Source organism: Heloderma suspectum, chromosome 3 (assembly GCF_057233095.1).
Source record: "Heloderma suspectum isolate Gila_16-S chromosome 3, 16-S_ref, whole genome shotgun sequence".
NCBI classification, from domain to species: Eukaryota; Metazoa; Chordata; class Lepidosauria; order Squamata; family Helodermatidae; genus Heloderma; species Heloderma suspectum.
Genome location: NC_139460.1, coordinates 325,210,915 through 325,235,734, shown reverse-complemented (window position 1 = coordinate 325,235,734; position 24,820 = coordinate 325,210,915). Strand labels below are relative to the sequence as shown.

Below are 24,820 nucleotides of genomic sequence, written 5' to 3'. Positions count from 1 at the left end.
GGACACAATCTAGCAGGAAGATCTTGGACCAAGCTCTGCTGAAAAGATCACAGTATTGCTAATTAATTAATTAATCAATTACATTTCTATCCCACCCTTTTTCCTCCAAGGAACCCAAGGTGGCTTGCATGATCCTCCTCCTCTCCATTTATCCTCACAACAACCCTGTGAGGTAGGGTCAGCTGAGAACAGTGATTGGCCCAAAGTCAACCAGTGAGCTCCATGGCCAAGTGGGGACTTGAAACCAGGATCTCTTGAGTCCCAGTCCAACACTCTAACCACTACACCGCACTGGGTCTCCTGAACATTCCAGTGGGGCTTGCATATGAGAACTTCTCAGAAGATTATGCTGAGGGTCATTACCCCTAATTTTTAACCTAGGTCTTGCTTAAAACCACCACATCCAGAACATTAAGCTTTAGTTGCTGTTTGCAGTAACAGTCAATACCCTTAAACCGCCACTAGACAGAGGCTTTGAAAACAATTGCTGAGGAGGAGAAAGGCCAGAGTAGTTGCTCTCTCAGCCACACTATTCTATGGGGAATGGCGTTGCTATTCTGTCCAGAGCAGGTGGTGCTGAGCTCAGGTCTACTGGCAGGAGCAGCTCAGCAGGAACCCTACCTTCTGCGGGGCGTCATGCTCCGGCACAAGCCACTCCAGTTCTGAGGCTGCAGGCAGCTGCATCCCTTCAAACTGCTTCAGCAGGCCCATGGCCACAGCCTCTGCAGAGTTCGAGTGGAGGAAGGAGTGGAAGCTGCAGAACAAAGTGGCAGAAATTGGTGCTAACACAAAACAGCAGGAAAGAGCTTCTGGGTGGGACCGCTACTCTCCCTCCATCCCTCTTGAAAGCACACCCTTTCCATGATGCCTTAATCCTCATCTACTGCAGGGGTCGGAAACCTGTATTTTGCTGAGGGTTGCAATCCCTTGGGGGTAATCTGTTGGGGGCAGCATGCTGGAGAAAAGGAGGGCCAAAAGCAGAAGTGGGTGGAGCCATCCTATCTACTTTTTGGCCCCAACGCCTGCCAGACTCATCACTGACAAGAGTAGCATATTTGGATCCTAATCAAATCAATACATCTCTCTCTCTCCCCTCCCCTTGCCCACTTCTATCTACCACCCCCATTTCTCCCCCCTCCCCACTTTAACCTCCTCCTTCCTGCCCAGTAGGCTCCCAGGGGAGGGACAGATCACAGATCACTCTTGTCAGAGATCAGAACAGATCCACTGCAGAGGGCTTTTGAAATTAGGTGAGGGCTGCATGTGTCCTTAGGGCCATAGGTTGCCCACCCCTGGCCTACTGAAACAAAGACTAAATACACCTAACTGCATTTGCGCACATTCATCCCTTGTTATTGTGGTCTCTCTTTCCCCTTCCTCCTGTTCCCCAACCTAAATTTAGACTGCAAGCTCCTCAGGGCAGGGATCTGGGTTTTTGTTGTTGTTGTTGCCTATGTTACTCTGTAAAAGTGCTGAGGACGTAGTTGGCACTATATAAATAACAACTGAACCACTGGTTCCCTTCCTTGTTGTCCGAGGTTGCAAATCTTGTGCCCGTGTCTACTGGACCTCAGCCCATTCCTGGGGGTAACTGGATGCTGACTGAGGTCCTGTGGGGATTCTTTATCACTCTCCAACCAAATCACTACACTGCCAAGATTGACAAGCAATTAAGAGATCCCCCCTCGCCCCCCCCATCTAACCTCTTACAATTCACCAAGCTGACATCTTTGATTCTACCCTTGTTGGCTGCCTGCGTCTACCCCAATTCCTGCTCCAGCCTGCTTGGAACCTGCCCCTGGGCTCCGAGTACTGCCAACATGTGAGAGACAAAAGTCTTGGCAGAACCTCTTGCAACCTGGGATCTAGCCCTCTCCACTCATTCATACTTGAAAGCCAACCCTGAAACACAGTTTTAAATCCTTGCCATCTCTCGGACCTCATCCTACCGTAAGTGGCTTCCAGCTAGCCCAGATCCTACCTACATTTTGGGCCCTGCACCTGTCAGACTCATCACTGACAAGAGTAGCCTATTTGGATCCTGATCAAATCAATACCTCTGTTCCCCAATTGGTGGACTTCTCCATTCTGCTTAAGTCTCCTTAATATTTCATCCTGACTGGGCTAAAGCAAGGGAAGAAATGAGAGACTGTGCTGTTCTTCCTGATACATACGTGAAGCCAGAGGAGTGGAAGGATTTCTTGCTGGGAGCTGCATTCCTCTTGATGTCTGCATCTAAGTAGGGGCAGGGGGGTGAAAGGAAATTAGATTTGGTGAGGTACACGTAGGACAGACACCAGCTGTTTTAACAAGGAAATGATCTACAGCAGGCACAGGCAAACCTTTCTCTGGGCCAGGGCCTTTTCTTCTTCATGCAGTGGGCCAGCTCAAAGTCTGTGCAAACCTCTGCCCGCTTTGAGCACCACCCACACTGAGCACCTCAACAAGGATGTTTGAGAGTTTGGTTCAGAGTTTCTAGGTCTAAAGTAGGGGGGCACTTTTATTTGATCCATTCCATCCCATTTGGTGATAGGCTAGAAGCTCGAGGCGCTGCTTCTTAGCTGGCCTGCACCCTCCTTGTTAGGAAATGAGAGACCCCTGCAGAGGCCTCCAAGCAGAGCTCGTTTCTGGATGGGACTAGCCCAGGCCAGGTTAGAAGGGGTGCTTTGTTCAAGTCTTTTGGCCCGGCAGGGCTGCTTCCTAGGCACTCATCTTCCTCCCATCAGAAAATGAGAGCGATTTCCTAATCAGAGAGTGACTGACAGCTAGGCCCTTCAGCTGGGGGTGGGAAGCTGGACTCTCCCTGGCCAAACTGCTTGGTCCAAGTCCCACACACAGCCTGAGCAGGAAGAGTCTGGCCCCCCACCCCACCCCAAGGATGAAGACTTTGTTATTGCCAGTTTAAGCAACACATTTCCTCTCCTAGTGCCATATAAAACCCCGTTTTGACAGAATTCTGCGATGGCCATTAGAAGAAATCTCTTTTTTAAAAAAACACGAACTGGATAGAAGGTTGGACAACTGATGGCTACGAACCTTGATGGCCAGAAGAGTTGCCTCCATTTCAGAGACAGAGAACCACTGACTTCTGGATGCTGTGGTCTTGCATTATGGGATGGAGATCACAATCATGCCTCCAAAGGGCACCTTTGTCAGCTTCCAAAGGACAACTGGTTGGTCCCTATTAGTAGACGGCATGCTGAGCTAGATGAGCCATCAATATGAACTTGCATGCTAATTCTTCAGGTCTCCAAAAGCTTTGCTAACCACAACTTGCTTGTCCTAACCTACACCATCTACCATTGAAAAGCAGCCAAGAGACCAAGAAACACAGCAAACAAACAAGACTACAGTGGGATGAGGACAGAAAGCTTTCAAGCCACACAGGGAGTAGTTGCTAATGGCTCCTTGCTGAAAGGAAGACAAACATGGCAACAGAAGTTAGTTTACAAGGAGTTACTAAGAAATTTGCATCCTTAGTTACTCAGCGCATGAGAAACACTTCAAACTGGGCTAGGCCACAGTCACCATGCCAGGCAAGTGTTACAGCTTGCCAATATTTGATATCACTGTTTTTGTGGCCTTGGGTGGATTGCAAAGAGAAGTGACCTATGACTGAAGGACCAGCTGATCATAACAGAAACGCCCCCAATGGGCCCACAGAGTGTGTCATGTAAAGCTTCACTGAAGGCTTTTTGCTGCTGTGTGATAACTTTCCTGGTTAAGACAGGCCTTTGCTGGCAAGATTTATTTTGTACTCTCACTACTGTGCATAGTGTGAATATTCTATCTGCTCTTTTGTTGTGTTTTAACCACACTTGTTTCTTGGTTTTCACTTCTGAATTTGGTATTTTGCTTTTAAAAATTATTTTAAGTGCCTTTTATTTTGTTGTAAGTATTTCTGTTGTTAGCTGCCTTAGGTATGATACATGGAAAGGTGGGATAGAAGTATTGACAACAAACAAATAAACCTTTGAATGAATGTGCTGCAGGATAGGGGATAGGATATGGGCCTTGGATGAATGCATTGCAGGATAGGGGATAGGATAAGGGCCTTTTTCTCTTCCCCACTTCCCTCTGCAGGATCGCTCGAGGGTGACCAAAGGAAGTAGGTGGGAGGAAGCCATTCAAGGAGACTTGTTTAAACAAGCAGCCAAACTATCTGAACTGCAGTTGTAGCAACAATCTCCCCAAGACCACAAGGGGAAAACATGCACATGCTACATATCACGCAAGGCAACTGCATTCTCCCAACAAAGCAAATTCCTAAAGGAATGCAGCTAGTGGAGACGAACCCTCCTATGAAACTGAATACCCAAGGAACACCCTGTTTTTGAGTTGCAGGCTTACTGCCTCTTGCTGACCAGACTAGCAAGCCTGTCTCCCTTCCTTTGCTCTTCCGTTCACCTTTCACTGTTGCGGCATAATGATACACGGCAGCCCAGATGATGCCTCAGCAGCTACAGAGAGCAGCATGCCCACAGGTTAGGTCTGGACAGTGCATCTGTCGTAAGACCACAGAAAAAGCCCTGCTGGATAAGACCAAAGGCCTCTCTAGTCCGGCGTTCTGTTCTCACAGTGGTCAACCAGATGCCCCAACAGAAAGCCCACAAATAGGACCTGAATGCAACAGCACCCTCCTGCTCACATTCCCCAGCAGCTGACGTATGTAGGCACACTGCCTCTGATACTGGAGGTAGCACATAACCATCAGGACTAGTAGCCAAGGATGGCCTCCTCCTCCATGAATCAATCTAATCTAATCTAATCTAATCTAATCTAATCCCCTTTTAAAGCCAGCCAAGTTGGTGGACATCACAACACCCTGTGGGGGTGAATTCAATAGCTTGATGAATCTCCCTTTAGAATGCTGACCTCAGCTAGTTGTGAGCAATCTTGTGGTGCCACCAGAATAGCCTTAGCCCCATGGGTGCAACTGAGTCCTCTCAGACAAGGCAAGACTGTGCCTGGGCTGTACCGCTTGACTGAAGTTGGGGGCCCATGTAACTAAATGCTCCTCCATACCAAAAAAACTGAATTATTTTTACAGAGCAACTACTATGTCAGGGAGAAGGCTCTACCCTTCTCCATGACAAGCTCATTTAATATCTGTAATTGCTTCTTTTTTTTGGTATGGGGAAACATTCCAGCAAATCAGCCCCCACCTGTGGTCTCAAGTATAACCCAGGCACAGGCTGATCGCCTCAGTGAGGACTGGGCCAAATGAAGGGCCTTCTCTGTGGTGGCCCCCACTCTGTGGAACTCCCTCCCTAGGGAACTCCGTCATGCCCCCTCTTTAATGAGCTTCCGTCGTGCATTAAAAACGTGGTTGTTCAGGCAGGCATTTGGGGTGGGTTAGGGTATTTAAAAAAAAAAAATTATGGTAGCATTTTATTGTTTTAAATTGTTTTATGGTGGGTTGTACATCGCCCAGAGTGGCTGGGTGACCAGTCAGATGGGCGATTAATAAATTTAATAAATAAATAAATAAATAAATAAATAAATGACGCCCACTGGCAAGGTTGCTAAGCCTTCTATTCAGTGATGGGACTCTACACACATCAAGAAGCTTACAGACATGCATGCACACAGACAGATACTTGCATGGTTCCTATGTGAAAGAGGTGTGTGCATTTCCCTATCCACCCTGCCCCCCGCCCCATGTCTCATGTATTCCGATCTAGTGGAAGTGTCACATGTGTGTGGTCTTGATCCAGTTCAGGGCATGATAAGAACCTGCATGTTTGTTTCCAGAGGCATCCAGCTGGTCACTGGAGGAGACAAATGGAAGGCAGATTCCTAAGTTCTTATCCACACTTGAAAATCCCCCAAACCTGAGCCACTGTAGGAGGCAGCAAGCATGAATCAGTATAACGCTGGACCGTACTCTAGCTTAGTTAAGTAGCAGTCATGATTATCTCGACAGAAACCACACTGTGCTCTCCACGCTTGTGGCCACTACACATGTAACAAATTTTAAAGATAGTTGTGCAATTGTAGCATTGTTGGACTTTTTGTATGTTCACATGGTATGTTTATGGTAGCTCACACTAAAGTCACTGCTGCTCCCTGTAGCCCTGTGGGACTGTTTGAGTTTCAACAGTGTAAGGAAGAGAAATCAAGGGACCTGTGAACACCACAGCTGAGCACTTGGGTAACATGCAGTACCTCCTACAGATAATCTAACTAGTTGTGCCCGGATGACACACAGACTGACCAACACGCACATGTATACACTTGAGAGTGAGGTTACTACCTGAAAACAAGGAAGCCATTGAGACGGACAGGCCATTCTTGGACATTTGAATCAGGTTAGATCCATCGTTACCATCTGCATGATACGGTGATGACAAAATATTGCATGTCAGCAGAAGGAGGGGAGGACAGGGTCTAAGCACACAAAGAATGATGGTAGGAGAAACTCCCAAGAGCACAGGGTCCTTCAGGGCAGACCGGTGGAGTTTTCAAACTTTCTACTCTGAGGAAATCCTTTCCATGTCACTTTGTCTGCTGAGAAACCCCTGTGCATTGTAGGTGATTCTGGGGCATATTCTCAGGTGCACGCCTGGCTGCATATAGCTGGGGAAGAGGGGTAACAGAGGGCAAACTGACTTCCACTGAAGAACCCCTGAGAAGCCCCCAAATTCCACAGAATACAGTTTAAAACTACTGAATTGGGGGTGGAGGGTCAGAAGAACCCACTAAACTTGAGATCTTGATCTTTTCCTCCCCTCCCTCTTCCTGACACACGGTATTCTGAAAACAGCCTCATCACACCCCCACAACATCCCCTCCAGGTTTATGTTGCTCTTGGGATGGGGTTAAACATTAATATTTGCTTAGAAGGGATGTTGAAATGTTCAATCCAGCCATCATGAAGTAGGCTGGACACTACACAAAGCAGAGTATTTGCATCTGTTTCTGTACACTCCCTACACATTTGACTGAAGAATAGAGCAACAGAACTGAGAGAGCAGTGGAAGTGGGGAGGGGCATGAAACATGCACATCTTGCAACATCAGAGGAACTGAGTCAGTCTTGGGAGTGAGGGGCTGAACAAAACAATAGCAAAAAAAGTTAGGACATTCCTTTGCAGTGGTTTCTAAAGTGGTTCTGATGCCCTTTGGAACCCCGCAATGCATATACACACAGATGTGCTGATACTACGCCACTCTCCCTTCAGCTCTTGGCAGATGATGTCACAGGGTGTGAGCGAAGGCGTCACAGGGTGTGAGCGAAGGCAACACAGGGAAAAGGCAAAGAGAGAAGAGCAGATAGTTGGTCTCTAGCCAACAAGAGATCTCCTAGTTTCTCATGCTGGGGAAGAAGTTTGACTAGGAAGCATTCACAGGGGTCAGGGGGAATCATGGCCAGAGCAGGCCTACTAGTGTAAGGCTGTTTGCTGGGCTGATTTCTCTGCCATGCCTTCTATGAGCCAGAGCTGGGCAGCGGTGGACAAAATGAATCACCACCTCATGTTCCTGCAGTCATCTGTTCCAAGCCCACAGTGGGCTCCAGCCCTGATTTTTCGTGTGTGTGGCAGTGATACTGACTCTGCACAACTAGCCTCTGCTTTTCAGAGTGAGAAGAAATGCTTCCATACTTCCAGTTTTTAAAACATATAGTCTATCCTAGCTTTCAGAAGCAGTGTAGTTTTGCCATATGGACATCACATCTCTACCTAGAAATGTAATAAATAAATTACATTCTAGGCAAACCGCCTAGAAATGTAATCAATCAATCAATCAATCAATCAACCTCCGGAGGGGATTCAGACACAGTGGACTTCATGTTGCAGTAAGCTTGGCATGGGCAAATCTCTCACCATTGTGCCAATTGCCTTCAAATTTGACAAAGTTAACATCACTGGAAGGTGCAATTAGCAAAAGAAGCTTTCATGCCAACAGGTTATCAACTGATATTTACAGTTACTTTGCAGCCCCCCCCACAAAACCCTAATCCACCTTGGGCCCATCACTTGAATCTTCTAGAGGACCAAATGACTGCGATTTAGAACTGGTCATGTAGGGAAGCAAAGACATCTCTACTGTCCTCAGAGTCACACACAGAGTCCTGTCAGGGAAGGGCCACAGCTCAGGGAAAGAGCACACACTTAGCACACAGAAGGGCCTAGGTTCAGTGCCTGGTGTCTGTGGTTAGAAGCATCAGGTAACAGGACTGGGAAATATTTCTGCCCAAGACCTTGGAGAACACCTATCAATCTGCGTGGACAATATTAGGCTAAATGGAGCAATGGTCTCAGTGTACAGCAGCTTCATAGACCTGGATAAAGAAACAGAAGCAAAGGTCACATTCTAGCAATCCTACCTTACCTCTAATCTCATACTCCTCCACATCTTCCGCAGAACCTGAGTCAGACAGGCGTGTTGAGTCTCGGGAGCTGAAATGGGATCCACTGTCAGTTGCCATAAGACCTGGGATAATGGTAGTAAAGTAAGAAAGACTGTAACACATGAATACTTTCTAACAGCGTAACCAAGAAATAAAAAAGTAATTGGGATGACAGAACTGGGGGTCCTTGTACAGCAACCAAGTTCCTCAGCTCCAACCAAGCTCCAGATTCTGTCTAGCTCAGCTATCCACAGCCTGATGCCATCTAGATGTTTTGGACTTCAACTCCCATCAGCCTCAGCCAGCATAGTCAATGGTCAGGAATTCTGGGAGTCGTAGTCCAAATGCATTGAGCAGGGGGTTGGACTCGATGGCCTTGTAGGCCTCTTCCAACCCTACTATGCTATGATTCTATGATTCTGTGTCTGGAGGGCACCAGGTTGGGGAAGGCTGGTCTAGTTGATCCCTCTTCTTAGAACATATTTGTAGATTTGGGTCCCCCTCTCCCTCAACTCATATTTCAGCTGCCATTCCACCTGACTGCAGCAAAGGGAGAAATGGGCAGCAGAGTTCATTTCACTGGCTCAGCTGAGAGTCCAGCTGCCACTGGGCTCCTCCTTTCCTTGAACTGTTTCCATTCAAGTTGGTCATTATAAGAACAACTATGTAACTGTAAAACTTGGTGCCCAAGTTTGCTTATCTGACTCTTTTTAAAAATGTATTTATTTCTCTATCCAATGTATTTGGTTCTTTCTCTTCCCAGTCCTTTTCCCTCTTGTCTTGCTGTTAATCTGACTACAGTGTTTAGTATATTTCTGGCCCTTTAGAAATGAATCATCAACTCAGGAGAACAAATCAATTGATATCACTGTCATGATCAAAAGTTAACCCAGAGCTGAAACAAGGTTACAGCAAGGCAAAGAGCCTGTGAAGTATAGGGGGCTCTTAAAGTACTCACAGAGCCTCTTATCCTAAGATGAAAAACACAGGTAAGCCAGAAGCAGAGAAACTCAGGCCATCTTTTTTCAAAAATATATGTATCTTAAGGATGTATGCAGATTATTAGATGTTTGTCCATTTCACAGCTGACACATTTTCAACTAATCTCTCCCAGCATTTTTGGGAATGAATATATTTCTGGCAGGCAGGCATCTCACCATTCATAGACAAGAAGATTTCTTTAAGGTTTCAGACCTATAAGGAGTAAAATAATGGCCACAAGTAGCCCTCAAGACCATGAGCCAAAATGGACTTTGTCCCTGTTAAGACATCCAAATTAACTCCACTGATTTGGCTCCAACTTGCTTTTATTGCGGCCCAAAATCCACTTCTATCAACTATATCATGGGGGAATCTAAGATACACAGGCAGGGTGTACAGCTAAATTGGTAGCTTGTAGTTTAAGCATGACCCATGTACGGCTCTTGTCTAATTGGGTTGCCCACTCCCTCTTGACTACAGACAACAGATATTTCAGGCAGAAAGAGAAACTGTCTGACATGCATGCAAAGAAAGGAACTTTGGCTAGCATATCTCCTTGCCCTTCTTCCGCATTCACGTGCCCTTGCTGCCTTCTGCCTCCCCTCCTTGCTGTTAATTTCTAGGAAGTAGAACATCTAGGAGGTAGACATTTTTCTCCCTCTCTCATAGTACTAGAACCCAATGAGGTCATCCCCTGAAGCTGATTGGTGAGACCTTCAGGACAAATAAAAGGAAGCACTTCTTCACAAAGCACATAGTTAAACTATGGAATTCACTACCACAAGTTGTAGTGATGGCCACCAATTTGGATGGCTTTAAAAGGGGATTGGGCCCATTCCTGGTGAAGGCTATCAGTGGCCATATATCCTGATGGCTATATGCCACCTCCAGTAAGAGGCGGTATGCCTACACACACCAGTTGCTGGGGAACATGGGTGGGAGGGTGCCATTGCACTCATGTCCTCCTTGTGTGTTTCCTGTGGGAAGCTGGTTGGACATTATAAGAACATAAGAAGAACCATGCTGGATGAGATCAAGGGTCCACCTAGGTCAACATTCTGTTCACACAGTGGCCAACCAGCTGTCAACCAGGAACCCCGTTCACTGTGTGAACAGAATGCTGGACTGGATGGACCCTTGGTCTGATCTAGCATGGCTCTTATGTTCTTAAGTTGAAGTAGACGTGCAGAGCAAGAACGTCCCAAGCAGAGGAGTGGTTTGCTGACAGGCCCACCTGGCAAGATGGAATGCGGCTCCAGTCACTGCCTCCTCAAAGTAGACTGCTGGCAAAACCAGTAACTAAAGACCCTGCACAAGGGTTATCTGTACGTTTTCTGCAATTCTCAGATTGCATAGCCACCCCACCCCCTCTAATTCACACTACACCAGGGTGGAATTTGGTATGGGACATAGAATTTAGCACACTGAGAGTCTAAGTCTCTCTCAATCTTACTTTTTTAAAGCTAGCTTCTACCAAGATAAAGGCTGGACAAACAATATACAATTGCTTGGAAACCTCTCTGGTGGGTGGAGCAGGATTTCCAGTGGTCAGGGAGGAAAGCTTCAGCATAACTCTTCATGCTCAGTCATGACAAGAAGCAAAAGTATATACCAAGTTCCCTACTTTTATTATTGGAATCATTTATTCCAATTGCTGAATTGGCTTTTCCTGGGCACAAGGATTGGGATTTCTCTGGTAAGAGTATATGAAACTCTGGCTGTAGATTCAGGATCACGGCCCTGAATCTGCAACCTCAGAAATAGCCTCGGGTATCCATGACCATCGTACACCCTAAGAAAAGTCTTCCTCGCCTTGATTCCAATATTGCAAAACTCCAACTGCTTGACACACAGCAAAAGAGAAGCACAGGAAGGAAGCACTCACTGTCGGAGCCCATCTGGTAAGCTGGGTGGAGGTTCCGAGTTCTGATCTGTTGCCGCCGGATGCGGATCTTCTGTTTGAGCTCCTGAATCTCCTTGTCACTGTCTTCCTCATCCTCTTCCAACTGCCGGTTCATCATATTGCATTTCATCAGCTCGATGGCAGCAATGAGCGACTCGCAGATGCTGAAATGAGCATTTTCCTGGAGTGAAGGGAAGAGGAGCAGCTATGTTTTCACACATTTTCCAAAGAAACAGGCAAAGGGTTTGGATGGAGGAGAGGTTGGGCAAAGTGAGAGCTGCCTAGGTCTCCTTAAAGGCAAGAGTTTCACAGAAAAACTGGATACAAGGGCTACTTCTAGATGGATGGCTAATCATCACTGCTCCTCCGCTGTAAGTTACAAGCAGAACTGCCACTGACTTTCAACACTGTTGGGCATATTGCACTTTTAAAATATGTTCATCCCACTATATTCCATCTACACCAGTGGGCGTGACGTGACTGCTGTGGGTGGAGAAGGTCCAATTCACATGAGTGGCCATTTGAAGATCAGCACACTTCACTATAACCTTTGTGATGGGTGTCATTTTATCATCCTGTTTATTTTTTAATTGACCTTTTAGTTAGCGCTAAAATGGTTTTCCAGATACATATATATATTTACAATGTTGGTGAAATAACACCTTTAAAAAGTGTTATAGTGCTATAGCAATATAACACTTAAAAAAAAAAGATTAAGACACTCCTTTCCAGTCACTACTATTTTATCAAAGTTGTTAATGGCAATGACTAGGACGCTTTTTTAAATTACTTTTTAAAAGTAGCATCATAGTGTTTTAGCATTGTAACACTCTTACATTTAAGTGGTATTTTTCAGAAAAGTGTTTTAGCACTAATTTATCAGAAAGTGTTGTAGAACTAATTATAAGACTGATTACAAATGAACAAACAGGGTGATAAAATGGCACCCACTCTAAAAATAGGTTCACCGGACCAATACATCACTGTTCAGATCAAAACCTTGCCTCTTTAAAAAGATGGGAGAGTAGTGCTAAGGGTGTCTACACCTGTGGGGATTGCACTACACTTTTGTTCTTCTGAAAAAAGCTGCTTTTTCTGTGATCTGAGAAGAGAGATGAAAGAACCAAAGGGAAAATATAAGATGACAATGATTGGTTTTTGTGAATTTTTTGTAATTTTTGTGAACCGCCCAGACAGCTTCAGCTATGGGGCGGTATAGAAATATATTAAATGAAATGAAATGAATGGTGGACAGGGTGATACAGATGCCCCATAAAATGTGAATGGAAATTCCACACCACATGCCTAGTGTGGAAGCACCCAAGCTAGAAAACACTCAAACAGTGCCTAGTGAAATCTCAGAACAGAGACAGAGCCTGAGTAGGACTTCCAATTGCCAGAGAATAAGCTCCTAGCCTCTCAGATTGGTTAGCTGAAGCAGACTAAGTTATGCAGAATAAGCCAAGATATTGATTTGCATAATTTATTCAAGGCATACGTTTATTCAAGGCAGCACAGAAGTTTGAATTATTGTAGTGCAGAACATACACAGATGCCCAAGAGAAGCAAGAAATCCGAAGAGGATAAGGCTGTTTTGTGAACCTCTTTCCATGCCAGTTCTCTGCTACAGGTTAAAGAGGCCAGCTCAAGTTTCACTCCTACCACTGCCTACCTTTTCCAAGTCTGCACAACTGCCAAAATCTTGCTCCGACAAGTAACTGATCAGGGATTGGCCTTCCGAGGGCCTCCGGAATAGCCCTTCCCCAGAGTGTAGATACTGCCCAGTATCTGGAGTGGGGGTGGGGAGAAGATAAACAAAAAGTTTACTTATTTGATTTATACCCCAGGTTTCTACCAAAGAAAATTATGCTCAAGGTGGCTAACAATAATAAAAACAAAATTTAAAGTACAAACAAAGTAAAAGCAATAATAAAACAAAAGCATTAAAAACAGAACTGAAAGCACAACAATAAAAGAATAAAAACAGCACCCAATGCAACAGACCAGATTACAGGCCAAAGGCCTGCTTGAATAAAAATGTATTTGCCTGCCAGCAGAACGACAGCAGGAAAGGAACCAGTTTAGCCTCCCTCAGCAGGGAGTTCCAAAGCCTAGGAGATGCCACCAAGAAGGCCCTCCCTTGTGTCCTCACCAAATCCGCCTCTAATGGCAGTGGGACCAAGAGAAGGGCCTCCCCCAAAGATCCTAAAATCCAAGCAGGCTCATATGTGAGTTGTTCTTCATATCTTAAGAATGTTGTCAAGAGATGGCTCCTGCAGACCTAGGAGATGGTGGCAGCAACCTCTCTCTGCCGTTCTGAAGGCCATTTCAGGCCCTAATGGGCTGAGATGGACCACAGCTCTTAACAACATCTTCTACAGAAAGCCTGCAAAAGCTCACATGCCATGTTGAGCTCCAGCTCCAAAGAAGAGGTGGGAAGCAGGCGAAAAGTAGTCCCACCATACTCACCGTATTCCATGTAGACAGAACCAGGGGTGCTCACTTCACTGCTCTGCACCGAGCAGGACATGTTGTCTTTGAACCGCGAAAGATCTCCATTGGACTCTAGGCACAACATAAAACAAAGGGGTCGTCAACTGTCATGATCACAACTAGTCTTGAGGGAAAACCAACAGAACCAAATGGGATAAAATGACACATCATGAAAAATTAAGTAAACAGGAAGGAGGGAATTGGAATGCTTGGGCCAACAGGAGCCCAGAAGGAGCAACGGCAGGAAGAGAGAAAGAGGCTGTGGAGCACACATTCAGGCAGATGAGCGGAAATCATGCAGAAAGGTTCGAATAGGCAGTGTTCCAAGAGGCTGGTCTACATATAGCTTCATAAGTTGTGCCAGAGGATGTCAGGCTTGGGTCTTGGACAGCCAGGTTCAACTTTTGCTTTTGACTCACTAGAAAACCACAGCCAAGTTACTGCCTCTCAGCCTCAATTTCTGCAAAATGGGAATGGTAACACACTTCCACACAGACAAGAGGAAGATCTGAAGCAATCGGCACATTGGAAGGATTACACAAAATTATTGACTAGCCAGTGGTGCTTGCAGCATCAACAGGCGGCATCCTTGGGCAGCTGCCGGGGCTCCGCCGCCCTGACGGTGTCCGCTACTGTGCCCTTGTCTGCCCTGGACCTCTGGTACCGTAGCTGAGAGTTGCAATTTTCATTTCTTCCTACAGTGGCCCCAGTGGGGCCGCTATTTAAATTTCCCCAAAGGGCACCATGGGAGGAACATGAAAAGAGTGGCTCCAAGCCGCCCATCACTGATCACATGACTGCCGCCTGTCTTGGTTTACTGCTTCTACACCAATTAAACTTACCAGGCCTTGCTGACTTAACCACTGGAGAACATATTGCCCAGGGGCCACTTCAACTTGGAGCCAGCCCTGGATGCTTGCTGCAAAATGGCTCCCTCCTTCCCTCAAAATGGCAGGAAACAGAAGTCCCCAGGGACCCCATAGAACAGCCTTCCCTCCAAATGTGGACTGCAATTAACAAATACTACTGAGCCCATCTACACCTGCAGCAGAATCATGTGATACAGCTGTTCCTGGATGGTGCTATATTGGATCACATCCTGCATGCTCCCTACACAAAGAAAACTTGCATGTTGGCAAGAAGGATAGCTCAGAAGAACCTGTTAGTCTCCTAGGTGCAACAGGTCGTCCGTCCCCCCGCACCTTGAGGGAGTGCTCAAACATGCAACTCCCCTAGCGACAATATAATATGGTACAGTGTAAGAGAAAATGCCTCACAGGATTCTGCTAACTGGTTCTCAGAAAGGGAGCCTATTGCAGCTGGTCCACACCAAGTCAGGCCTGCACACCTTAAAGTACAACCCTTCCATCTGGGTCTGTAATAATGGCATCCCGAGAAACCACTGCAACGAACTCTGTTATGGGGCTTGTCTTGACAGTTGTCTGGAAGCTTCAGCTACTATAGGAGGCTCCAGCATTTGCAATGAATCCTCTGGACATAACTGAATTATGCTGTTTTTCAACTATAAGCCTTAAATGGTTGGGCCCAACATACCAGAGGCCTCCTTCTCCGACCATGCCATATCTTATTACAGTTATCGAGACAGAGCGTTCCAGGAGATGATCACCGACATGCCAGTGGCTTCCTTGGCTTCCCCCCTCAGAGGCTCAAAGTCACAGCATCATTCAAAAAACCTTTTTATCTGGCCTGGCTTTTGAGGAACAACAGTTATGCCAATACAAGAATAGAAGTTTTAGCATTGGTTACATATTACCTAGGTAGTTCAAATTTTATTTTGAACATTCTCAAGAAAATACTTAGTAATCGCTTTTCTGCCAAAATGGGCCTCCAAGGCAATATACAACTTTAAAATAGTCTCATAAAAACAGATCCAATTAATATCCTTGCAAATGATATAAGACAGGGTTTATCTGGTCTACAAAGCACATGCCAGAAAACAAACTGGGTGCTGCATTTTGCACCAGCTGCAGTTTCTGAACACTCTTCAATGGCAGCCCCACATAGAGCACATGACAACAATCTCAATGGGAAGCAATTAAGGCATGGATCACTGTGGCCAGATCTGTCTTCACCAGGAAGCAGGGCAAAGGCACTTCTGGCCACAGCAGCCACTTGACGCTCCAGGAGCAATGCCAGGCTCAGAAGCACCCCCAAGCTGCAAACCTAATCCTTCAGAGGAAGCGCAATCCATCCAGACCAGGCTGCACCCTGCAACCCGGACTGATTTGTCTACTGACCAAGCGAACCTCTGTCTTGTATGGATTGAGTGTCAACTTGTTAGTCCACATCCAATCCATCACTGCATCCAGACAACAGTTCAGGACTTCCACAGTCTCCTCGGCATCCGTTGACAAAGACAGATAGAGTTGGGTATCTTCAGCATAGTGATGAGACCCAACCTATAGGCACCCTGGGCCTTTAGAATGTGGCACCATTATAAACCCAACACACATACATCCTCCAGTGTTGACCCTTTCCTGAAATTTTCCTACCAAGTCACTTTTAGAGCTCAGGGCAGATGGGCTAAGGCATCGCCCACAGTGGATGTCCATCAGCTTCTTGTCAGCACACAAGGTTTGCTGACAAGATAGAGCTACACTAAGGGAAAGGTTTGCATATTTGCACCTGTGCATGGCTTTGGCCTCCACCACAACCCAAGTTTCAAGAATGACAAAGATGCAGCAGGAGAGCAGCTGGCTTGAGTGCTTTATCCCAGGGGCTCCTGGCATGAAGAGAAGGCGGTCGCATACAAGGAAATGAAGGAGATGGAGGTAAACCGACATATGAGTGAATATACATCTAGAACATGCAGTGGCAAAAGGAGAGGGGAGAACAAGGCAGTGGGGACACTGGTGTCAACTCCAGTAGCTTAGAAACTCAGGCCTGATTCAGGATCACTATATTTATCCAACATGAAAGGCACTTCTGGGTAGCAAACAGTGTGCAACCCACACATGACAACTACACAGGCATCTATTTTGCATCAGAAACTTGTAGAGTACATGTGTGGAGAAGCAGTGGCTATTTGTGACATGACTGTCAGACATGACCATCTACAGGGAGGTCTTCTTTGTCTAGGAAAAATACAACAGTATTTGAAGCAAACCTTACACAGTTTTTTGACATGGCGGATCCACTCTATAAATTGACACTTTGGGCATCGCAGTCAATCCTTGGAATTCTTCAATGTGGATCAAGATCTCTTTATGGGAAACCTCTGCCATATGGACACACATCAGAGTATTCACCATGCCCAAAAGCTGAGTTGTGGTGGCTTCTTGTTTCATAATGGTTGTATAAATGACTTCCAACTCTGCAGGACAGAAAACACTCTACCACCACCCTTCATTGTTTTCCTCCTTGTTCCGTTCTTCCTTTTCCTCTCTTGCATGTGCCAGAGGAATCCTCATATAGGGTAGAACCACAGCCTCCAAATAAGGCAAGCCTATATTCAACGTCCTGCATAGAGGTCTGAAACTGCCAGGCTGGAACCTCATGTCTGCTGTTCCTCAGTCTAGACAAGGAGACCTCCTCTGAGCTTGCTAACCTTGAGGAAGGCAGCCTGGCCACAAGCACTGGGCCAAGTGAGAATCCCCAAGGTGCCATTTGTCACAGGCATTTTGAGGTTGACACCAGAGTCTTAACAAATGCTTTGAAGTCAGTGCAGTGGACACTGATGATGGGGGGTTCCCAAACCTGCTACAGGATCTTCTATTATAATGCTGATCTCTCTGTGCCCTCCTAAGGACAGGCAGCAAAGCAGAAAAGAAAGGTGTGTTAAGAAAAAGAAAACAGAGAAGATAGTTACTTACCAAAGCAGAATCCTGTCTGCCCCCTTTGGGTGGGTCTTTGCTCACCCGTAAAAAAACCAGAAAAGCCCAGCCACTGCCCGTATCATGAAAAATACCTCAGGGTGGAGATTCCCAAACTTTAGAGCAGTTTCCTTCAAAAGGAGGCCATAAGCCACATCCAGGAGCCCTTCATCCAGATCTCTGCCCCCGCCCCCAATCACCATTGCCTCTTTCTCTGCCACAAGCTGCGGATGGTCCCAGTTCCACCCGTTGCCTGGCAATCCTGCACAAGATCAGCCATATGTTCATGAAGAATATCATAAAGGAATATAGTGACCAGGATTTGTGAACCTGCAGCTGCTGCAGAGAACAGGTGCGTGACACAATGGGCCCCTTACAGAAGTTTGAGTAACAGTGCTTTAGAGCAGGGGTGGGCAACCTGTGCCTCTAAGGCAGCATGCAGCCCTTGGCCTAATTTCAAACACCCTCCGCAAGCAATCAGATCAGAACTCTGGCAAGTGATCTCTCTTCCCACTGGCAGCTCGCTGGGTGGGGAAAAGAGGGGCACAGAGAGAAGAGGGAGTGGCCTAAAGAGCAGGGTGGAGGGGGGAGAGAAAGAGACAGTGGGAGGGAGGAAGAAGGGGGTGGCCCTGCCCACCTTTGGCTCTGGCCCCGCCTGCTGCTGTCTTTGACCCCTCCCACCAGTGGCATGCAATCCTCTACAGATTACCTCTGGGGGGATGTGGCCCTTGGCAGAGAAAAACCTTCCCTTCTCCTGCTTTAGCAATTTGGGTGTGATGTCAATGGAGAAAGGAAATAATCAGTGCTGGGTTAACTCTTGTGCTAAGCACAGTACAGAGCAGGGGTTAAGAAACTGGGTCCACAATTGTCACGTGAATCATCAGAGGACGCTTATGTGCAGAGTGTGGATCTTTCTTGCTACCGGTGCTGGGAGCCTTCACAAATCTTCTCAGCATGACACTCACTCTGTCAAGGAGTACATTCCTAGTTGTGGGCAAATATAACATTGTAGTAGCTCAGTGGGAGAAAAAGGGGGACTATGCTCTATATAGTGTTGCAGACATCTAGAGTGAGGTTAATAGCACAAGGAAGAGCTACTCATGGGACTCTGTGTCTCTATGGCACTGCAGTTCTGAGAAAAAAAGTGTGACCTGTTATTATTTATAGAGCGCCATCAGCATTTATAGAGCACCATTTATAGAGCACCATGGCACACAACAGAACATCCTAACCAAGAAGAGACCAGCTCTATCCCCAAAGACACTACAACCTAAACGTTTGAGGGGCGGGTAAGAGCGGCAAATATATATATGGGGAAATTATAGGTACTCAGGCTTGGTTATAGTTGGGGCCAAGGACTAAAGCAGCCTTACGAACAGGACACGAGAGCAACAGCACCCACCTGCCCATGTTTCCCAGCAACTGGTGTACATAGGCCCACTGCCTCTGATACTGGAGGTAGCATAGAGCCATCAGGACTAGTAGCCATCTATAGCCTTCTCCTCCATTAATTTGTCTAATCCCCATTTAAAGCCATCCAAATTGGTGACTACGTCTTATGGTAGGACTCACTATATCTTGAGATGTTGGACTACAACTTCCAGCATCCCCTAGCCAGCAGGGCTGGCTGAGGGATGCTGGGATTTGTAGTCCAACACCTCTGGAGGGCACCAAGTTGGGAAAGGATGGATTCAAGGGTTAAGCCCTTAAACACAACGTGGACAAATGTTTGGCTGAGGAGGGATTTGAAAGGGGCAAGAGAGGTGTCGTCACCGACATGACCAGCGAGGGAGCACTATGCTTAGGGGGCAGCAAAATGGGAAACAGGCAAAGTCGTATTACAGAGTAAGGGATCTTCAGGTAGTTGTAGCTGGAGGAACCCAAGTCATGCGGATGTAAAGCGAAGCAAGTTCAGAAAAACGGGGCGGAGCAAGCCGTGGAGGGCTTCAGAGGCAGGGCCAGGGAGGAGGGGGCTTTGTTGTTGCTGCTGGGAATGACAGGAGACGGGAAGCCAGCAAAGAGGTGCGTGTTGCATGCTCTGGGTGATAGGAGAGATGAATGGCTTTGGCAGATATGGGAGAGTTGTCTATGGAATATGGATTCGTCTTTAATCCAGCATCGATTGTGTATTTTAACCAATTAGTTTGGAAGCTCTTCATCCCCTTTGGCATTTTTCTCTCATATTGTTTTTCTCACCATCTCTATTCTGCTTAAGCTCAGCTAACAATACTGGCCTCCTTCTTCCACACTGCTCCCTATGGACTGTCTACAAAGTACACCATGAATCAAGGGAGTAGGAAAGGGGAGCCCAGTTGGTTAAGGGGGAAACACACTATGGGTGGTTCTGTAGTTGCCACCTCAAGCTGCTTCATTCCCCTCAAAACCAGCTTTTCCAGCAAACCCTTTCAAAAAACATTCAGGAGGCAGCTTTTAATCTAACAGCACCCACAACTGGGGATGTTGTAAACACTCAGATTAAGGGAATCTCTTTGAGCCAGAACAAGTCGGGAGGGGGATCTTGATGGTCCCCCTGCTCTATTTTTGTTATTCATTATAACCGCTTAAACCCAATTCCTATCTAACAGACCAAACATACAGCATCTGTTCTATTACTGGAGCTCCAAGTAGTTTTAACAGTGGCAGCTACATCTGTGTTCACTAGTAGTAGTGATAACAGATAAAGTGTATCCACCCACCCATCCCTTCGCCCACCTTACCATGAGCTTTCCCAGAGGCCACGTTGGTGTCTGAATGGGAGCGGATATGGCTCCTCTTGGGCATCCCTTGGGACGTTGATGTTTGTCCCTCGGAGAAGCTGGACCTGCGCAAGAGGCTCATCCCCCGGCTGCTGCCGCTGCTGCCACCGCTTGCCCCCTGCTCCCCTAAGGAGGAAACGGACTCCCGCTTCTGAGAGCTGCTGGACGAGAATAGATTGGAGGTGCTGCTCCCGCCACTGTTGGTGGTGGCCACACTGGATTCACTGGGGCTGCTGCAGGCTCGACTCTGCCGGCCCAGGTTCCCAATTGCCAGATACTCCGGCCCATCCACATCATCCTGGCTGCCGGGCCAGGGGTCACTGTTTGGGTTGGTGGAGGTGCTAGCGCTCATCTCACCAGTTGGGGAGGAGGAGTCTTTTGGGCCAGAGATGGTGAGGTGTGGAAGGACAGTGAGGCGTTGGGGGGACCTGCCCTCCGGCTGCCAGTGGGATGAGGCACACAGGGTGTTTTCCTGAGGCTGGCTGGAGCTACTGCAAACCAAAGGACTGGACAGTCTCCTGTCTGGAACAGAAAAAAAGAAGAAAAAACCTTAGAATCTTAAGGGACAAAATGGCCTCCAAGAGCATACCTTAATTACTGTAAACTCTGGTGCTCTTTGGAATCAGTGGTATGCTGCAAACCTCAGGCTACTTCCAGCACAGACCTGGGTCATACACTCCACCCCTTAAAGAGCAGGTCTGCAGCTTGGTGGTGCTGTTTGCAGCTTCGAGTGCTCTTAAATCCAATTCTGACTTTAGATGCCCAGCTAGCTCATGGAAGGCGCTTTGCACCAGAGATGCTAAGACTTGTGATCCAGCTGCAATGTCTCCCGGACAGGGATAGCCTGACTACCATTATCTGTGCCCTGTTAGCAATCAGATTCCCCTTCATGGATCACTGCCTTGTTGTGGCGAAGGGGCTTGCATAACTCAGTGAAGCCATAAGCTATGCCGTGCAGGGCCACCCAAGATGGACAGGTCATGGTGGAGAGTTCTGACAAAATGTGGTCCACTGGAGAAGGAAATGGCAACCCACTCCAGTATTCCTGCCAAGAAAACCCCATGGTACGTATCACAAGGCTAAAAGAGATGACGCTGGAAGATGACCCCCTCAGGTCGGAAGGTGTCCAATATACTACTGGGGAAGAGCAGAGGGTATTTCCAAGTAGCGCCAGAAAGAGTGAAGTGGCTGGGCCAAAGCCAAAAGGACACTCAGCTGTGGATGTGTCTGGTGGTGAAAAGAAAATCCGATGCTGTAAAGAACAATAATATTTTGGCCACCTAATGCGAAGAGAAAACTCCCTGGAAAAGTCCCTGATGCTGGGAAAGATTGAAGGCAAAAGAAGAAGGGGATGGCAGAGGATGAGATGGCTAGGTAGCATCACCGATGCAATGAATATGAACTTGAGCACACTCCAGGAGAGAGCGGACAGGAAGGCCTGGCGTGCTATGGTCCATGGGGTCACGAAGAGTCAGACACGGCTTAACGACTGAACAACAACAACTACCTGAACCCAGACCTGCTGGCTCTTGTGCTCTTCACTGGTCCTGTTATTGCCCTGGTCCAGCAGCAGCCATGTGCTCTTGTAACAGACATGTGTGTCTATTCACCTGTACTATATCATAAGTAAAGGTATCAGCCAGGACTGGGGCATCTGCAACTACCACATGTAGGAAAATAGCGATGGGAAAGAAAGAGGAACAAGAGTGATCTTTAGTAAACCTTCTGTGAACAGAACTTAAAATATATGATGTCAAAAACTGTGGGGGTGGCATGGGGAGGGCGGCATGCAATTGCTAATGTGCAAGACTCACACCTGTCTGTTTCAGTGCTGAAAGATTGGGACCACTGGCCCTGGTCCAAAAGGTTCCTCACCACAGCCATGGCAAACTCCTGTAGGTCTAAATCCAGCCTTCCCCAACCTGGTGACTTCCTGATGTGTTGGAGTGCAACTCCCATCATTCCCAGTCAGCATGGCCATGGGAAATGCAGTCCAACGCATCTGGAGGGCACCAAGCTGGGGAAGGCTGGTCTAAACACTGCATGGCTGTGCATAACTGAAGGGTTAACTTAAGAAAGAAGTCTTGCTTCTGATGTCATAAAATGTCCATGAATATTCCAACTGCTTGTGGAGGGCGGCAAGTGTCAATAACAGAATGCTAACCAAAAAGAGTCTTGCTGGAGCAGGGATTCATCTAGCCCAGCGTGCCGTTTCCAGCAGTGGACAGACAGATACTTCCAGAAAACACAGAAGCAGTGCATGAAGGCAACAACCACCTCCTGTTTGATGCTGACACTGAAGTGTTGTACAGTGAGATCAAATTAAATACACAACAGCCTTAAATTGAAACACGGGCTCTGCAAGGCAGCAACTCAATAGCAGAAGTCTGGTTCTCTCTTGGAAAGTTTGCCCTAAGCAAAGAAGCCCAAGGCCCGTCTCCCTTACCTTGAATGCTGGTAGAGGCTGAGTGAAGACCTGAGAAGGAGCCGAAGCACCGGTGGGTCGTGCATTCAACAGGAGGGGTGCATATGGATCCAGGAAGCGCCGTGAGGCTTTGGCTCTTTGTCACAGGCACAGAGGAGGCCTCGATTTTTCTGGCAAACTGAAAGGAGGGCTGAATTAATGAGCCAGTGATACAGAGGGAAGCAGACTAACAGCACTGGAGACAGAAGGTGCCCAGAGAACTGTCTGCATCAGTCAACACGCAGGGAACGGTTTCGACATTAACGTGCCTGGCTGAGAACTCCAGACTATCTACCACATGTGCCCTGGGTGTCGAGGAACATTCAAGCGCATGTTCTAGGGGCACAGGCATGCATGCTGTGCTTCACCAACATCCCCCACATGAGCTGAATGCACCTGAGAAAGGGCCAAACGATGCCTGCAGCTCTGCATCACAGGGAAGGCAAGATGTCCTTCAGGGAAGCTTCTGCACCACTGCTTTTCTTATTAAAGTACTTGCAATTAACAGACTTTGAAAACCACTAATGCGGTGGGGTTCCCCATCTGGCCTGCTCCTTCCCAGGCCCTGGCCCTCTCCCAGCAGTAGAGAAAGGCAGTCTTTCTCCTGCGCTGGGAGAAGAAATCACTGCTCTTATCTCTATCACTGACTGGAGATAACAGTGAGGGTTTCCTCTCCCCACGCAAGAGAAAGACTGCCTTTCTATGAAACTGAAGGGAACTATCCTTTCTCTTTGCAGAGAGAGGCATGAAATGATCACTGTGTGCCTGGCGCTGCATGGAGAAACCCTTCTTTCCGTGCAGAGGAAAGCTGTCTCTGCATGGAGAAAAGGGCAGCCTTTTCTTCATGTAGAGAGTGGCAGGAGTGGTTGCACCGTTCCTCCTCTGTATGGAGAAACAGACTCCTGTGATATCATCCTGCCCCCAGGGGTGAGCTGGAAGGAAATCCAGCCCCAGGGATTAATTACTTATTTATTACATTTACTGCATATCCCACCTTTTTTCCTCTTTAAGGAGCACGAGGCGACATACATAATCCTCCTCCTCTCCATTTTAGCCTGACAACAACACCCCTGTGAGGTAGGTTGGGCTGAGAGTCTGTGACTGGCCCAAAGTCATCCAGTGAGCTTCCATGGACGAGTGGGGACTAGAGCCCAGATCTCCAGCTCCCAGTCCAACACTCCAGCCACTACACCACACTGGCTCTGGATGAAACAGTTCCCCACCTTGCGCTAATTAAATCCAGCTGCCACTTCCAGGTTATATAGCTGAAGCCCCCTGACAGACACCTGTCCAAGCTTCTTTTAAATCCTCTGAAGGAGAGGTGTCACTCACAACTTCCCAGGCAGCTTCTTTCATTGGCCAATTGCTAGTCTTCATATTTAGCCTAATAAATGCCACTTGTTCCATCTACCATGGCTACAGTGATGAAGGATTCCCACTCTTCTTTCTGAAAGAGGGCCTGGCAAGTTGCTACTCAGGAGAGAGTTTTATTTGTCTTAGGCAAGCAGCTAACTGCAAAGCTTGAGCCCACTGGAGAGAGCTCACTGGGTCCTATTTACATGACGAATACTGCAGCCTGCCTTCACAAGGCTACCACTAACTGAGTCATTCCCTCCTGGCCAGCCATTCTGAAGTGCTACCGGAGCTGCTTTTTGGCATTTAACTTTCAGGGTCAAGTAGTCAAGGCACTTCTTCAAAAGACCTCTGTTTGCTCCTGAACGAGATACTGTGAGGATGGCAACACAGCAACATCTGGCAAAGGAAGGGAAGGAATGAGAGGCAGAAAAAGGCATAAAACAAAAAGAAGCATGAAGGATCCTTCTCACCATGGATGCATCTATTTGAGCGAGCAGCCGGGGATTGTTCTGTTCCACAGCCTCCAAGCACTGTAACATGACTGTGACGTGGGCGTCGCTGAGCAGAAAAGCTGAGTCTGCAAAAGAAAGAGCGGGAGACTCAGGTTCACATGGCCCATCACTCTTGTGGCTCTTTGTTCACACAGCGCAGTATACAACATCTGTCTTCCCGATGTCCCAAT

At 47.2% G+C, this 24,820-nt stretch overlaps 1 protein-coding gene across 3 annotated transcripts in view; it reads right to left on the bottom strand.

Moving 5' to 3' along the window:
• Positions 1-24,820, bottom strand: part of RUBCN (rubicon autophagy regulator) — a 76,895-nt gene that overhangs the window by 13,602 nt on the left and 38,473 nt on the right. For 2 of the 3 annotated variants that reach the window (XM_084847755.1, XM_084847757.1), the window contains exons 5-14: positions 24,609-24,715; positions 22,765-22,921; positions 20,280-20,840; positions 13,706-13,801; positions 12,909-13,024; positions 11,219-11,417; positions 8,334-8,435; positions 6,257-6,331; positions 2,175-2,235; positions 622-754 (exon numbers count right to left, since the gene is read on the bottom strand). In XM_084847755.1, coding sequence (XP_084703881.1) covers positions 622-754; positions 2,175-2,235; positions 6,257-6,331; positions 8,334-8,435; positions 11,219-11,417; positions 12,909-13,024; positions 13,706-13,801; positions 20,280-20,840; positions 22,765-22,921; positions 24,609-24,715 — 1,607 coding nt within the window. The remainder of the gene's footprint in view (positions 1-621; positions 755-2,174; positions 2,236-6,256; positions 6,332-8,333; positions 8,436-11,218; positions 11,418-12,908; positions 13,025-13,705; positions 13,802-20,279; positions 20,841-22,764; positions 22,922-24,608; positions 24,716-24,820) is intronic. The other variant, XM_084847756.1, reaches the window with a different exon arrangement.